This window comes from Drosophila sechellia, chromosome 3L (assembly GCF_004382195.2).
Source record: "Drosophila sechellia strain sech25 chromosome 3L, ASM438219v1, whole genome shotgun sequence".
NCBI lineage: Eukaryota > Metazoa > Arthropoda > Insecta > Diptera > Drosophilidae > Drosophila > Drosophila sechellia.
The window spans coordinates 7,692,599-7,711,064 of record NC_045951.1 but is presented as its reverse complement, the minus strand read 5'-3'; the positions used below and the strand labels follow the sequence as shown (position 1 = coordinate 7,711,064).

At 37.6% G+C, this 18,466-nt stretch overlaps 1 protein-coding gene across 7 annotated transcripts in view; it reads left to right on the top strand.

Annotated features, from left to right (window-relative positions):
• LOC6604781 (hepatic leukemia factor) overlaps positions 1–18,466 on the top strand; it is a 52,937-nt gene that overhangs the window by 6,905 nt on the left and 27,566 nt on the right. For 2 of the 7 annotated variants that reach the window (XM_032718538.1, XM_032718533.1), the window contains exon 1: positions 5,446–7,072. The exons of 2 other annotated variants lie outside the window; for them this stretch is intronic. In XM_032718538.1, coding sequence (XP_032574429.1) covers positions 6,970–7,072 — 103 coding nt within the window. In that variant the 5' untranslated portion in view covers positions 5,446–6,969. Of the gene's footprint in view, positions 1–4,741; positions 5,014–5,445; positions 7,073–18,466 lie in introns of those variants that run through there. 3 more of the 7 variants (XM_032718532.1, XM_032718531.1, XM_032718535.1) reach the window with 3 other exon arrangements.

Here is an 18,466-nt window from a genome sequence, read left to right as displayed (position 1 = left end):
TTGAGTTTGAGCTAAATATTAAATTTGTAGATACTTTTGAATTTATGAATTATATTGACTAAAAATACAAATCTGGGCCTCCTTAGCATGCAGATTTTTCCATGGCGTCCAAGTGCGTGAGCTGCCACTTAGGGCATTTCCTGCCCCATTTTACCCCAGGCCCACTTCAACGCCACCCCACACACACATAGATACACTCCCACACACATACGCACAGGACTGACAGCTTATAAATGATCATGCGTGGGTGAGTGTTTAACAGTGACTCGCTGGGTGGAGGGCGGCGTGGGTGGCTGAGTGGGTGGTGGTTCAAGGGGGTGGTGCGCCCAAGTCGTGCATGCTTCGTTTGCTTTGCTTTTGTTGCTGCCGTCACGTGGTATCTTCTTCTTCTTCTTCTGGTTCCCCTCTTTTTTGGCATTGAAGCTTTTGTGTGAGTTTGTTGATTTTTTTCTATCGTTTTGTTTGCATTTCACGTTATTCCACTGCAGTTGAAATTATCAATATTGTTGTTGCCCTAGTTGTTTGCCCCCGGAGTTAGTTGGAAAAATGTTTGACTTGTCTTCAGGAAAATACAATTTTCCTTTTTTCCCATTCGGCTGCTCCTTTGTCGTTCGTAAAGTGCTTCAAAGAGCGAGAAAATGGGCTAGGATATGAGGAAATGGGTGAACAAAGAAATTTGAAGTCTCGTGCCATATTAGTGGACTTCTTGTACAGATAAGTGTAAATTGTTAAAGATAGATAGATAGATAGATATCAAAGATAAATTGAGACTTTTAGAAATTATAAGTCATAAATATCTCATCTTCATTAAATCTTTTTTTCTATACATAGAATATCTCTTTATCAAATAGTTATACAATTTACTCGATACAAACTTGTACGCCACCTGCTGTACTTGATTTCCCCTTAACCCCCGGATAACAATTAGCGGGCTAAACTCCATTGCATCATAATTAATTCTATTCATCAGACTGTGTATCCATGCATCTAGCTATCCATTCAACCAGATAGATCAAAGTGTGCAAACAGATCGACAGCCATTGCATGTACGTAAATACCAATCCGAATCCAGTGCTAACAAAGGAACAACTTGAAAAATATTCTCGTAGTTTGGTGTTATTAATTCATTTGCGTGATGCTAATGAATTGCCACACAGCCGCGGAGTGAATCCAGAATCCGTGTGCCATGTGCTATCTTCAAATCATCTTTGGAATCCGCTCTGCTTAGGAGACATTTTCGGTTGACTAGAGAAATGTTCGAGCATACGTAGGGCTCCCAAGTAGAAGAAAGTCCCCCGGCAACCCGGCGAGGAACCTCGATCCAAATATCCCCTATAGCTTCCCCTAATCTTCTCGCTAGATCAACAAAGAGCACACGTACTAATTCCGTCATTCATTTGTACGTTAATTTGTACAACTTGTCGTCGTTTGCGTCGTCGTCAGTTTTTCGTTTCGTTCGTTTTCATTTCGTATAAATGTGCGAGATTTCAAATAGAGCAAAATGTAGTTCAGATCTCTGGGTATATATGTACAAACAGATATACCTACTTATATGCAGCTAGCTGATAATGGGTAATCTCCATCCGAGTGTTGGTGAAGCAAATAGATCTTTTAGAATGCTCTCCCGTCACATTCAGAAGACGATCTTCCGCAGTGATCTCTCACAGGTCCATGCTAATGTTCACAATTAGAAGAATCTCGAATTTGATTATGCTCGCCTTCGGTGCATTTTAGAGGGCATTACCTCTTTGACTTCATGTAGAGTCTGTCCAAGGCCGATCAGCGATGGTTAGTTTGATAAGGAAAGCATGTGTGTGTTTGGTATAAGAAATTCTTTGGTTGCCGTATTTGCACGTTGATATGTGCAGTGTGTACCGATAAGGTATGGTGGTGTGCCACTCGAAACCCCGAAATCCGAAATCCATTTTTCGCTGCCTGCGACATTTCAGAAAATGCCAAAGCAAATAAGTTTTCCCACATACATGGATATAGATACGTATGTGCTAGGATGTACTAATATATATGCAGCGATATATATAGAGGTGTCCGTCGTTGGTTCCTTGACAGGTTGACATCTCGTGATGGGCAACATTGTTGGAACTATTCGAACCAAGGAGAGAGTCATTTATATTTTTCGATCCCAAAATGCGTTCACCCACACTTTGGGATACAATTTCGCCTAGCCTTTTCTTTTGTTGCACTTGGTATGAAAAGGGGGTGGATGGACCGCATGGCTAAGAGGGGGTCAACTCAGCCTCGGTATAATTTATGAGGCCAGAACACGTTTCTGGGACGACTCTGAATGGGAATGACGTTTCCGCCTACGAATCTATCTATCTATCCAACCATCCATTTATATACCGATGTGTGCTGAGTTATTTCTCTATAGCTTTCGGATTTTCTCCTGCCCACCGTTTCCTAGTTCTTCTTCATGTCACATGATGACAGGCGACAGTTTCGCTGTTTTCGTTCTATCTTTCGAAGAAATTCAGTTTCTGGCTTCCTCCACTCGTACTCGCAGTATATATCCCTCTGTTCTGGTCTGCGGCATTTCTGGGCCCTGAATCACCGCCAAAATGGCCAAAATAGTACGAATCCCCTTGGCTTAGGATGCCTTCAAATTTGGTTAGACTATTCCGATTCGATGGGGCTTTGCAGACGATCAAATCTTGATCTGGTCGAAGGTTGCCAGCGGGACTAACTTGGTTCATTAGCACACAGAAAGGTCACTGCCTGATGGGCCAGAGCAAAGGTCAGACAATGTCGTGATCAGGGTCAAACAAGAAGTCATTTCGAGTATGCATTTCTAGATAGTTTTCTTTCCGTCAAATAAATATCACACAGTTTCAATTTAAGGTTTTATCAATTTTGAAATATATTTGATATAAATTTAAGGAAAAAAGGGTTTGAGTATTTAAGTAATATCAATTAAGTTTCTGCGCATAATTTGTAAAACGTGCTCAATATGAATAAACTCGTTATAATGAAAATAAAGGCCATTTAAGTATTTGGAAGTACCTCGTTCGCATATTAATAATTACGCAATTAGGTTAATGGGATGTCATATTGAAGTTTCATGCATGAATTTCCTTTTCGTATCTTTCTCCTTTTAATAAATAATACTCCTTATTAAATATTGATTAAAGGCTTACTCAAAGCTAAATTAATTGCCAAGTATTCCAATAAAAACTATTTAAATGGGATCGATGAGCACTTTTCGTATTTTAATTATTTTGTTTACGTCAAGTAATTGAGTGTGAGCTCTTATCAGCGCAGAATATATTTGCTCCGTTTAAATCGAAGAGCATAGAGCTCTTTATGGAACAATTTGCCACCTGGGGGAATGCTGACCGTCATGCGCTCCCTATTTTGAAGACCAATTTCAGGGCGTTCTAATTGCCCCGCTCCACCATAAATCTTTAAATGCGAAAATGTTCTTGATTTTCGCGGGACTCTCTGTTCGCTATTCACATTTCTACGATTTTGTGTTTATTTATACAAATTACAGCGAAGAAATAGGGGGAAAAATAACAACTACAACAAACAAACAAAAATTTCCACACATTAAAAAGGTTTTCATAGCTATGAAATCAACTCACGTGAGCGCTGCTGCCGTCGACGTCGCCGCAAAATACATGTTAGAAATATTAACAGAAAAAGAAAAAAATAAAAAACAACACAAATAAAACGTAAAAAAAATACAACCGAAATAGTGAAAAATACACTCACGAATGGCAGATAAATCAGAGAGGGAGAGAAAGAGAAGAACAGAACCTAAAAACATTGAAATGAACACTGTAGTTGCCGCAGTGCCAAAGATACAGATACATCTACAGCCGCGGCCGAAGATACAGATACAGATAGAGATACTCGTATTCGTACAACTACAAACGTCAGCGTTTTTGTTCCATTGACGTAATAGCCAGGCAGAGCTGAACAGAAAATCAACACTTTTGCATGAGTAAATTAAAATGAAACAAAATAAATAAAAATTCACCCGGCTCGCCAGCGATCTCTCAGATACTCCGGCCATCCGCGAGATACTTTTTGAGAGAGAGCCGCACAAGAGAGTCGCAATATCAAAAAAAATGAACTTTGAGACACAGTGGAAAATGCCAAAAGTTTTGCGCGCGTATAAGTGAGCGGCCGAATGATTAGAAGGCAATTAGAAGGAAGGAACACTGGAAAAAATATTCTTTTATTTTATATTAGATTCAAATTCTTTTTATGACAAGCTATAGCATGTGTAATTAAATTGAATTAAACTAATTAATCAATATTATTATAAATAATATTAAACATTCCAGTTTTCCAAGTTTATGTTTTTTTTATAAAAAAGATTAACATAATATATTTAATTTAAAATTTTTAAAGACAAGTTTTTTTTAAATTTTAATTTGTATGACTTTTTTTTGACAGTGTAAAGGGCAAGCTTTTGGTGGCACGCTAAGAAAGAGAACTGCAAAGATTAAGCTTAAACTTGTTCTCTATTAAATTTAGTTTTATTTTACCATTAGTATCCATGGCTTTTATTTTTTAAGTTGCGCGCGCTGAACGAAAATGTTTGCCAAAAATAAGAAAACCCAAAACACGCGGGTAGAAAAGAGAGAGAAATCGCCCGAGTGTATCTGTGTCTGTGATTTGAGCATATTTCGTATCTGTATCTGTGAGTTCTCCCTTAGCCGCTCTCTCGGCGTGTTTCTACACTTTGCAATGAAACGAACGAGTGTGCCAGTCAGAAGTTAGTTGAACATTCAGCGCCACAAAAGCCACACTAAAAACATAACAGAACATAATAAAAAAAATCACATTAAATCTAAATTTTTAACAAATAAAAATTGCCCAACAAATATTAACCAAAACTACAGAAAAACTATAATGAAAGCTTTAAAATTAGTTAAAAACCTTAAGACATTAAGCAGAAAGCACGTGTCAGTGCCAAGCAGTTGGAATAAAGTGTACAGTTAAAAAATCCGAATGTGTATTTTAAAACCTGAAAATTAGCGCGTGTTTGTAAGTTTGTTTGCTTGGATTTCAATATATATGCAAAAGTACGTACATATATATTTTGTGGGAAATGTGAGTGTAATGTTCATAGTGCAAAAAGCATTGTAAAACAAACAGAAACAACAATCAGCTGACTTGCGCGCACTCTCTCACGCCGCTCTCTCTTTCTCCACTGGCTCGCCATCCCGCTCTCTCTTATACGGGAAATGCATCTCCGCTTTGTGTAGAGTTGGCCCCACTTCCGCATCCTCTTGCGCCTCTTTCTATTTCACTTTTTTCGGCGACCTTTCGAACTTCGAAATTCGGTTTTTCGTAGGCGCTTGTCACATGCGCTCTGCGTCGACAGCGACGCCGGCAGAGCGGCCACAACTACACCCACAAGACGACACGAAGTGAGCCGAGCGCAGCCGAATAGTATTTTTACAGTAAAACAGCAGCACACGTTAAAACACTCACACGTCGAGCGTCGTTCGTTGAGATACAAACGCACGGATACGCGGATACCAGAAGAACGCACCGCATAAACGGTACAAATAAAAGAAAATTCAATCCTCTTATCAAAAAAACAAGGATACTACACACCCTTAAAAATCAAATAAATATAATTCACCCATATAAAAAACCAATTTATAAATTGTAATAAAAATTGTTAAAATTCGGTGCGTTTGTGTGTGTTTTGGTGTTGTTGTTCGCGTTTCTGTTGTCAACATTTTTCATCGATTTTCCTTGTCGGGCGCTCGTCGTTTTTCGCCTACTATTTCGCCGTCTCTCTCTCGCCGCCACCCACTCACCCATAACTATACCTAAAATTCTCCAAAAAGGAAAAACACTCACTAAAAAAATTAAAGCTGCTGCAGCGTCTTCTTCTTTACCAAATCTGCCATCTCTGTCGCACGCCGGGCGACCAACTATTGCAAATGCCATATTAGTGCTTTATAACTGTACAATAAGATATCACATACCTACAATATATATATGTAATACAGAATATATATAGAAAGCCAAGCAGAACTCTAACCAAAAAGCAATTGATTTTATTTTTAGTGCCGCCACAAAAATAAAAATAAAAAAAGACGAAAAAGCCTAACAACAAATTTCAGCGTTAAACGTTTTTGAAACTGAAAACTGTCAACAAAAAAAAAAACGAAAAAAAAAACAGAGGAAAAACAAAATAGAAAAGCCACAGCAAAATAAAATACAGCAACTACAGAGAAAACCAAACGCACTCGGCATTTGCAGCAGGAAAAGCGCTATAAAAATAGCATAATTAGCCAATGAAACAACAAATTCAATTACACGAAAATAAAACCTAACAAAAAAGTAACCGCAAAGTCAGCGAAACGTACATTTAAAAACAGCCACATGAATTAGTTTTTAACGAATAAACACCCCCAACATTTCTTGTTGTACTCGCAAAAGTTGTTGTTAAAACATAAAAATCTTGTTGAATGAATTCGCGGTGCCTTTATTTATAGCCAGCATAACAAAAATCCAACAGAAAAGTAATAATATACAAATATATCTATATACATCTCTATACGTATACAAAATATCTATGTAAAAGTCTATAGAGAAAGATCGTATATATACATAGACAAAGCAATAAATCGTAACGGAAAACGTGCAATATTTTCAAAGGTTTAATTAAATTAATTTCGATTGTGATCCAAAAAAAAAAAAAACAAAACAACATAACTAACTAAACTAAGCAACCAAATCAAAAATAACCATCAAAGTGAGATACAAATTTCGTTCGTTATAAATTAAATAATTGATTAATTGTTATTGTTGTGAGATAAACATCATTATAACTATTATTGTTGCAAGAATATAAAACAATACGCAAAAAAAAGGAAAAACACATAGAAAAAGGAACAGCAATCTGCAGGCCAGCAAAAAAACCGCAAGGAGACATTTTTTGTTCGTGTATAATCACAAAATTTCGGAAATTTTTATGAAAAAATGAGCGACAGGGAGCGATCGTCCCCAACACTGATCGAAACTGGTTTAAAAAACTTAATTGGCGGCCGTGATGGTAACTACCCACTGATCAGCGGCATTAATGGTAAGTAGAGAGTACAATTAAACGCAAAAAATAATTAAAAATTTTCCAAAATATTGTGTACTAAAATCGAAAACATTACTCGCAAGTGCTGGCAATCTGTTACCACTTGAAAACTCCCAAAAATAAAAAAACTCACATGGATGCCTAAAAAAAGCCAAGTCATAAAATACGAATTATTCTGTGATTGGGTCATCGCACGTCCGGAAATATGCAAAATAATGGGGGGAATAGAGGAGCTTTTGGGGGTGGCAGGCAGCAGATTTGGACACGTTTCGTCTAACCCAAATCCAAATTAATAGCAAAATAATGTTTAAAGTAAAACCGAAACATTTCTCATGTCTTCCCAAACATAAATCAATTTGATGGCTTTGGGGAGTGGGCTTAATTCTGTGGATGCTTGGCACATTTGTGTGGCTCTGCATTAGGGTAGCAATGCAAGTATTTATCTATCTATATTGCTTCATGTCGAAGTGCGCATCAAATCAAAATTGATAAGGCTATTAATCTACAAGTGTAGGGTGTATCAAGGGGGCAGGGGGTACCAAGAAATCGAGCTGAGGGTTGTCGCAAGGTTAAAGTGTATGGGGTACAGAAAATGGTCAACCGAGTGTCGTATGTAGCACTCGTGGTTGTCGGGTCATTGAAGTACATTGAACGTGGCCCGACCCCGCCCCGATTCGCCTCGATTAAACCACGCCACAAATGCCGGACACCGAGACAGTGTTATCAAAACCTTAACCCATTGGGCAATCTGGGCCAGCAATCGAATTTTCGAACATAATTAGTTTTTACTGTCTGTAGGAATTTTTTCGGGTTAAGTTTATGACATTTTAGTCTTCTAATGGAATATTTACAAGATTATAGATTACTGATATAATTTTTGGGGCAATTACGTGTAAGTCATTTAATCAAGGGTTTATTTTACGGCATATTTTATAGTAATATATAGGCTAGGTATAAAATACTTTAAATATCTTGAAAATAGCATTTATTCAAATTATTGATTTATTTTGATTTGATCAATATGTAGTACTTTAGTATTTTAAAATATCATAATATTTTATAAATTTATTTTAAATAAACCCACAATAATCCTTTTAATCCTGCGGTTGCCATTTATTTACCATCTCAAGGCCGTCGTTTATCTCACTTTACTGCAATTGTTATTCACTCTACATTGCATTTCGATTGCAATTTCTTTTTCCAAACAATTACACAGCAATTTTTCAGCAGCATAGACTCAGCGTTGCTGTCTGGGATTTCCTCACCCACATTTTAACCCTTTTAAATCTGTTCGAAGTCATTTGCATAAGAAAGGAATCGGTCTTGACCAGCATATGGCTTCGAAAAAAAAAAATGGAATGAAAAACCCATCTGTGGGGAAAGAATTCGATTCAGAAAGCATTTTAATTCGCTGATTTTTGCCATTTTTGTGTGCTGTTGCATTTTTTTTGCTGGTCCTACATCAGCCCCGCCCACAGAGAAACGCCCACTTGACCGGCGGCAACGTAACCAGAAATCAATAGCATAAAAGCAGAACGGGAAAATTCCATTAAAAAGTGTCATAATCGGTCAGCATAATGAAAAGCAGGCCCAAGTATCCCCTTTCATATGGCACTCAAGTTGTTTCCATAAATCAATAAACGGAAACCCGAGCACTCACTTGTGTGAAAACCTTTTCAGTCTGGCCAAAAGTTTTGTATGAAACTTTTTTCTGAATTTATTGTTCCACACATTTTAAGGTTGTGCTCTATATTTTTTTTTTAGTTAAGCTTCTTTTTTACATTTTTCCTTAGCTCTTATCATCGAAGCGATGTCGTGTGTTCACAAGCATTTGATTACCGCATTAAAAAAAGGAAAAATACACTTTATAAAACACACTAGTTAAATACGGCAAAATAAACATCGGAAAAGAGGGAGAAACGGGCTGATAAGCTGCAGATAGCCAGGGGCAAGTGTGAAGAGCGTTGGCTGCACAGAAACAATTTTTAATCGATTTCAAAATCAAATTACAGATTTTTCACATTAAAAGTGGATTTTGCATAGCATTGGAATAGTATTTCCAAGTTAGATATTCCTTTACGAAATCTATCTTTGGCATCATGCTCTGCTAACTGGAATGAATTTATCTAAACGATGTAAGCATTTTGAACAGTGTAACAAGTCCAATTGAGAGGGTCGCAGGGTAAAATCAAGTGAGCGATAAGCTGCACTAAACTACAAAATCTTACATGAACACACTGCCCAAGGGAAGGAGATAAGATTGCTTGACTTAGTTGCAAAGAAATGGAGTCTTTCGTCTGGCACAAATCACTCCGCGGGCTCACATAAATTCTTCGAGTGTATGACAATAACAGCAAATAGCTGCGTGTGCCGCCGTCAAGTACAAAGCTCAAAAGTTGGTTTAGTTCCTCTGATAAGCAAAGGCATTTGATTTGTATCTAGCTGATGGAGCTGGTGGATCCAATTCAAAGTTGGATGAGTTGTCGGTTTCAAGGGGATTTGTTCGCCCGATTCCAGTTGTATCCAAGTCATATACTTAGGAAAACTTATGAAGCTCGTTTATTAATCAGACAGATGGCATTGTCTAGTTAATTAAATAATGTATGGTTTTTAGACATTTCAAGAGATTTATGCGAATTTTCAAAGGATGGTCTACTCTTAAGATTTGAAGTTATAAGATATGCTTTCTAACTCATTTTCATTCTTCTCCATATCAACAAAAATTGCCAAGCAAAATCACTTAGCTTGATAAACATTTAACCACCCATTTCGTATTCATTTCATCCGGTTAAATAAACTATAAAGTGCAACATAATAGCTCGTCATCACCTTTAGTGCCGTCGAATTGAATTATGAAAGCAAATGAATGCATTATTTCAAGTGGAATTTAAAATGGTATATCCACCAGAGCCATGTGCCACTCGTCTCGTTGCTGTTCGTTCTATAACCACGCTGTCTTTTTCGAGCTGATGGGCAATTATATTTTATTCGATTTGCATGTCAGTGTTGCATAAAACGAAGCGCCGGCAATTGGCATAAATAAATGACAGCTCGAAATGTTGTTTGACCGAATAAACAAGTGGCAGGGATTGACTATCTCCTTGTGCCCCCTATCATTATTGATTGCAAATTAGCAGCTAATCATTAATCTGTCGTTTTTTTTTCAATGACATAAGGCATATGGTGTGTCGTCAATTGATCGCTAATGTGAATCAATGTTTACGTAATCAGATTGATTAGACGTGCATTTTGGATGCATTTTGCATGTCGTTCACCACCAGTGAAGATGAAGATTAAAATGCGTGGAACAATGAATAGACTTTTGCATATAAGCCCGTCTTTGCCCGGTAGCAAAAGTTTCTCTAACCCATTGATTCATTGACTGGGCTTGATGCAATTAAAACTTTTAATTGAAAATGCCGCACTGAATGGTTGGGAATCTTAAGGTAACAAAAAACATCCATGCATTTTTGCAATTTTAATTAAGTGAGATGTGTGAAAAGCTCATGCTAGAATTATCAAACAAAAGTGGCTACAAAGTGTGAAAAATATTTTCATAAATATATACATGTGCACACTGGCAAGAAATGCAGTCGAGCCAAAACTAAACTGAGCAGGGCAAAATGCTGGCGTGCGAATTTGTCATGCCAAGCAGCTGGTGGTAATTTTTTCGTTGTTCCCACAGAATTGCGGTCAAACAATATGTTTGCCATGTCTATTTTAAAAGATCGCGATGCATATCAAAATCGCATATCTGCAGCACTATTCATATCTTGAGTTTAAAGTGTGAGTGGAAATGTTTAATCAATTTTCGCTGACTTGCCATTTAAAAAGAGTAAAGTAGGAAATTATTCGCTGGCATTTGGCCATGCCAACCTTTCTCTATCATCCGCAGCAAGGACGTCGGCAACTTTTTGTACCTGGCAAAAGCAGCAATTCAACAAAAAAAAAACCAAAAAAAAACATTGAGGAGAAGGAAAATGGCAGAAAAAAGGAATCAAATTAAGGTTAAATACCACAAAGCGAGCGCACACTCACACAAATTCGTGGTACAGTAACTTAAATCCGAAACTAACACACGGATAACTAAACGTATACGTATCCTCTTGGCGGCGCCTGAAAGCGGGTAACACTTTTTGGCATTTGCCGCCCGCCGACTTCGGCTTCAGTTTTGTTGAGTTCAGTTGCACTGAGAAAAAGGGTTCGATGTACATAAAACAATTGAAACAATTTTTGAAGCAATCTTATACTAATAATTATGGTTTTTGATATTTTCAATATATAATTGTTTATAACTTCTTTATGAGGTATTTGTAATTCACAAAAACAATATCACACCTAAAAAATGTATTTATTAGGACGAACCTTGAGTAAACCTTTTTTTTATGAGCTCTTAAAGTTGCTTGTAGGCGTTGCCGCCGGAATTTCTGTTGGCAAAATGATGGACAACAACAACAAGAGTGGCACACAAAACAAACTGGCAGGAAGTTGGAAAACAGTCACGAAAGCCGAAAGGCAGCCAAATTGAGCACTAAAAATAACAACAGCAATAGCAACACATCGACAAGAGGCACTAAAACATTCACAGTTCGTGCAACATTAATAACAAAATCCATAAATGAAATAATGTTGACTTCATTTGTTTGCCTCGATGACGTCAAAAAGGATACAGGCATATAGAAGAATGAGCGAATGGAAGAAACGGAATGGGAAATAGAAATAAAAGTTCGCGGAATGCCTAAAAATCGACAAAATACAAAGGGGAAATAACCCTCCTTGGCGGCACACAAAAGACACACAGACCTATATAGCGTTTTGATGCCCCCCCCCCCCAAATACTCCACCATTGCACAGATTTCTACTGTGGAATGCTGTCCTTTCGTCCTGTCCTGTTTTCCACCCGCCCCTCCACAGTCCACCCATGAATTGAACATGTGTTGGTTGTAAACAGGAAGCAGCAGCAGAAGCCGAAGCAGCTGGGTCCTAAAAAATACTTGTATACGAAGAATGTTTTACCACTATATAGCGACCGAAATCCCCCGTTTAAGCCCCCCTTTAGCCCCTCGTTTTCTAAGCCCCTACGATATTCCCTGGCTTGTTCTGCTTCTTGCTGTTAGCCAGACGTAGCATGTTGCAAATGTCAAAGTAGCAAAACCCGGAAATTCGAAGGACATGTTCGAAATACGACGCCCACACACATACTCAGTGGGTGGAAAGTGGCGAGAGACTTGCTCACACAGAGAGAGCGGGCGAGAGAGCTAACGGTTGGGATAAGTCTCCAAAAGGGGAGAGACATGCGCATTATATCGCTGAGTATAACTCTCCGAGATTCACTTACGTTTTTGTTTTCATTTTGGCCTGTAATTGTTATTGTCTTTTATGAGCCGGTAATGCTAGGCTTTCGCTCTCCCACTCTCTCCTTGCTTTTATCACCCATTTCTTTTGAGCCCTCCCCCCTTTCATTATCCAAGAAATCGTACGCCAAACTAAAGCATCTTATGCCGAGTTAGCGTCTTGCTGTTTTAACTAACACTAAGAAAACAAGATGGCTTTTGCCTTGTTTTTTCTTGCCCCTGGCCGAAAGCGTGCTCGAATTGTTAAGTCTGGCTCTTCGATTAGTTAAACTCAATCACGAGTTTCAGTTTAACAACTAACAAAAATAAAATGAAATATTAGGCAAACAAAGTTGGCCATTTAGCGTTTAATAAAGGGCGACACGAGGAAAGATTTCCGAGCTGTGATGAAATTGCACTTATGACGGACACACGGGGCGAATTCGTAATATGAAGTCAAGGAAAAAGAAGTTATAGTGGTAATTTAAAGTCCTATGAAGCGATTAATTAAACCAATATTTCATGGAAACACAATTCTACTACCATCTTGGTAGCTACAGATTCATTCCTCCTTTCAAGGTTAGTTAAATAGGTTTTTGCCATTCAAGCCTAATCATACGCACCGTTGTCACCCAGATCTTGACATTTGAAAAATTACCCTCGCGGAGATTATTTAAATATATATTTACACACTATCAAAGACGCTTTTCACATTTTCCTAATCAGATCTCTAGCGGGTCAACAAAAATCACACATATACCTCAGATTTTCCTTTAGCATAATCAGTTTTTTTCTGTTCGTTTGCTGACGTAGTTTAGACCGCTGATCATGTGCCGAACGATGAGCACTAAAACAGAGAAAAAAAATGTAGGGAAATAGCGAAAGATAGAATGGGCAAAAGAAAGAAAGCGTGAAAAATGAATTCAAATAAACATTTTGAACTGAGGGAAATAGTAAACATTTTTATATTTCTCAGTGCCTAAAATGATTTGCTTTTGAAAATAGGAAAATCCAAGAGGAAAGGCAGGGAAACTAAAATTAGCTAACGAAATAAATGAAAATTGTTGCAACAAGTAATTGCAATTTGGAGCGTCTTGGCAGACAACCTCATTGCCCCACCCCCCTCCCCAGCACCGAAAAACATCCATTAGCTTAATTTACCTTTTAAAATTGTTTTCATTCTCAGCATATCTTTTGCCATTCGTTCCTTTTATTTTTAATTGCACAAACATATTTTTGGAAAATTCGCTTAGCTACATAGAATGTGTGTTTTCTGGTTGGCTTGTTCTTTCAATTAGCCTTTCATTTATGAGGCGGCTGCTGACGCAATTATCAATTGTTTTCAGATAACTATAATTACATTTTCAATTTTTTTTATACCATTTTGCTACTTAACATATTTTTAGCCATTCTGTCCTTGGCAACTGTGATAAGCTTTTGGCCTTAATTCGAGCAAAACAATGTCTCAAAAAAAAAGTTATTAATACGGCAAATTGATTGATATCAGGGCATTTTTTTCAATCACATTCGTTTTGGCTCATTCGGGGTGCTAACTCACGGATCAAAGAAGTTAGCATTCCATAACTCTTATCACTTTCGCCAAAGAATTGCATTTTTATTGGTTTCTTTATGGCCGGGCGTGTTGATACGGCTATGAGCCTTCTAGGAATTTCATAAAAACTCTTTTATATTTGTATAAATATTTATAGATATAGCAAATGGCCAGGTCGTGCCTTGAGCATTCTTAGATTACCCATAACTTGATATGAGTGCAACTTCCTGAAAATTATGATAGATTCAATTGTTCGAAATTTTTAGGGGAGATATTATTTCGCCCGTGTTTCGCGCTTATCTTTCCTTCTAAAAGCACACACATCGATCTTAATAATCTCACTTGCTTGAATTGAAATTTTATTTGCTTTCTCGGCTCATTTGTCATAGAGACTTCTTTTGTCAGCGGCTTTTGTTGCACAAACAATTTATAGTCCCTTGGATATTGACAGTCTGTAGATATATGTACATTATCAATTAATGTTTACGATAAGTCAAATCGCAGGAGTTGCAATTTTTATCACGAAAAACCCATATCAAGCAAAAATCACAGACTTTGAGGGAAAATATTGCTTAATAAACTGGGGGCTGGTGAACAGCCATAATAAATAATAAGAACTTTAGCTTGAAGTTTATTTAGCCATTTTTGCGTAGAGTACGTTTTTATAAACAAAAGATTATTAGCCTTAAAGCAAAAAACTAGGGATACTTAGAAATTAAACAAGCTAAATGGGTAATTTGCTATCGTTCAGAAAAATAGCAAATGGTAAATATCTAATATCCATACCTTTTTATGGATATTATTTATCGTTTTTCAGCTTATAATGGGCAAAACACCATCACACTTAAAGCGTCTTAAAAACCGAGTCAGTTTGCAGAGGCAAACACGAATCCTTTGCCGAAGCTCCTTTAAAATGTGTATCCAATCTCATTGATTGCTGGATTGCTCTACTTTTGATCCTTCCATCGAGTTTTCAATAAATTTGTTGTTGTTGCTCGGGAGCGTGGGGCTTGTAAAAAATTGATTAGTGTATAACGAAGGCAAATTGAGCTTTAATTTGCTGTGAGTGTGTCTGAGTGAAACAGCTTGATGTGCGTGACTAAAGTTGCGATTGTGGCGGCGCTTACATTACATGGTATATAAGGTCACCATGTGGGTTGTGTGATAGGGGGGTGGGGTGGTAAATATGGTCAAGCTGAGTCAGGTCAAAGCAACAATTTGTTGGCCATTAGCGTAAAGATTGCACAGGGAGTACACGTCGAGACATTAGTTGAAGGTATTTCTATTAAATATTTAAAACGCAGCCCATATTTAGCACAAAGTGAAGGGAAGTTTTCCCTTTAGCTAGTTACATATTTCCTGTGTCGTTTAGCTAGCAAAAAATAATAAATGATTTTTTATAGGATATAAATTTAAAATAATTGCTTTGATTTTAGCTCTGAAACATTTTTGATCATCGTTGGCTAAATTATACGATTAAATTTGAATAGTTTCTATAAACATTTACCTATTGATCATTATGCTTTTATTTAAAATCATTTCCCCAAAATAAAAGGAAGGTATGCTGGTCATTATATTAGTGTTCTATCGCATTAGCTATCGTTGTTGGCCCGCTCTGCAATTAGTTTGGCTTGCATTCGTTTGACATTTTGCATTTTATGTATGTATGTTTGTATGTATATACCCCTTCGATCTGTGCTTTCTGCAATATCTCGTGCATTCGCTTTTGTCAAATGACATTTCTATTTCTTCTAGTAACTCATAAATGGCCATACACACGTATGTATATACCTACATATATAGACGTGTGTTGCCAGGGGGATTGCACCTTCAACCCGCGCCAACCCTTCCCGCACATAGTCTGCCACTAATGTGGCGTACGTTTTTTGGCCAACACTTTATCAAGATGGCAGACGCCTTGGCTCTTGGCCAGAAGTGCACACAAAACTAAAGCTACATTTTACCTAGACCAAAAGACTGAAATCAAGGGATAAGGGCGATGGCGGTAGGGGTTGTGGGGGAACACCTTGAGGAAGTTTTGCTATGCCTAAAGAGTCAAATGCTCAGCGCAATTATCAGAATGAAATTTTAGCCCATCAAAATTTCAACGAATTTGTACCAAAACATCTGCTACACTCCCAAAAAAACAAAAAAAAAACAGAAAAGGCAAAACGCAGATGAGTCATTCGCTTTGATATCCATTTCTATTTGATTTCTTTTCCTTGGCCTTTGTTAACGGATTTGTTTTCCTTTTTGGAATTATTTATCTTGGCGCAATTTTTCATGGCACGAAAAGTGGACTGAGGGAATGACTCTTAAGACTTTTTGTCAACCCCCCTGAAAATGGGCGACAACATGTGCCATTTGTCTTAACCTTCACGAGCATGTAGACGTCATTCATTTCTCATAATTTTCCGTTCGCTTTTCTTTAGACTTTTCTATTTTAACTTTTCTCTATAGACATGGGTATTTTTCCACCGTTAAATGTAGGAATTCCTCATTTAAACGAGTTAAATACGAATTGTTTGTATTTTTGTTGGTGGTAAGCGTCACATTTAAGTATTTGCCCTGCTGACGAACCCCCAAAGTTTTTGGGGAGCTGGTCATAAAACTTTTTTTGACTGCGCCAGCCAAGGACGTTTGATAAGATTGAATGAGCAGCGGAAGTTTGAAACATTTTGCTGGCTACCAGAAATGAACCCAATTTGTATCGTGTTTTTCCCCAAAAAGAAACAGAAGTTTATGGAAGGAAATTATAAATGCTTGCGGTAGCTGGCGCAAAGTAACATTTCTTGCGAAATTTAAGATCCGCATAAATCAGTTTTTACCTAAAAAATATAAATTCTTTTTCGGGAGCTTCAGAGTGAGTAGTAAAAATGCTGTAAATTATTGTATAACTTACCTTCTCTAAAGTTATTGAAATCATTGAATTAGAACTTTGCTAGCTCGTTTCATAAATCACAGAGTGACGCAGTTCGGTCAGAAAAGATGTCCCTGACTAATTTGTATATTCCAACTTAATCCGCCATCAAAAATATATGTCAACCAAAGCCCAAATAAATTCCACAAGATACATAAAAGTAATACAAGTAAAAAACAGCAGAAATATATAACTTAAAATATAATAATATAAATTCCATAATAAATATTGTGTAGATGAAGATAGATAAATTTTTAGAAAAAATTCTCCCAACTGCAATAAAGTGTGAAAATTTGTTGTTTGATTGCCTTGATTACACTCATCAGCAGAATTCAGGCACAAGCTGATTACAGCATATATAAACACAGAGTGTATGTGTGTGTGCATGTGACTATGGTTATGGATATAGATATAGAGATATGGACATTATACAATACCAGGAGAATGCCGCCTCCTGGCATGGGGCCAATAAATTGGGTCGGCAAAATGAAAATGAACAATAAACGGCCGGAGATGAGATGAACAATACAGGTTGATCTGCGAACGAGGTGTTGCACCATACAGAAACTGGCAGCAATGACAAAGAAAATTATTAGAACGATTTTAATGCAACATTTTCCCTGGCCACAGATATGTACGTACCTCGACACAAATTATGGCCAATCAATTTGGAGAAGATAATCACTTTGCACAACCAAGTTTCTCGGTAATTTATTGGATTACTACCACCACGAGCTACCTACCTTATCCATGGGATATGGCTGCGTTGTAGGGATCGTAAATAAAACCCGATTCGAGTGCCCATCGATACTTGTGGCGTCTCGGCGGGCTTCAGCTTATCAGCTATCAGTTTTCGATTTTTAAGTTTAGTCGTTCTATTAAATAGGTACTTTATGATCGGGCGTATAAAGCATATTTTATGTGGGTCATATATAATTAAAGTGATGAATAGGGATTTTGACATAGAGGATATGGTGCGCTTGGATTAAGCAGAGAAAGAAAATTGTTGTTCATCATCGGCTATTAATTTTATTAGTCAACGAATCGAATTCATCATTTTTAATGCCTTTCCTTCATATATAAACATTCCGTATATAGTTTGCCAGTCATAAATCCAACTTGATGATGCATTTCCATAACGCATCGCTAATATCTTGAAGAAACAGGGCTTTAGATCATCGGCATGACACCCAGTATTTGACTTTACATCATCATCATCATCGAGCCTGACTTACATTGTTCTTATAATAGTTGCTGTCGGATTTGACACCTCGATATATGTAATATTTGAACAGTCAGGCCCGTTTGCTTATCTCATTGTGCGCCGGGGTATTTCAGCCCGACTTGATGACTACTTTGTCTATTTACCCTATCCGCCAGATTAAAGTGTCACGAGTGTTCCACTATGTTCGCTGCTCCGTTCTGGCCCTGCCCACCACGACGTCCATGCCCAGTTTATCATCATTCAGCCGCTCTGGCCGCACATCTCCCTCGGTGCTCGTTGTCAATTTGCGTTTATTAGATGCACACGGCAGAAAGCTGGGCTTGAGCTATGGATACCTGGTGGGTCAGGTGGTTAGACGAGG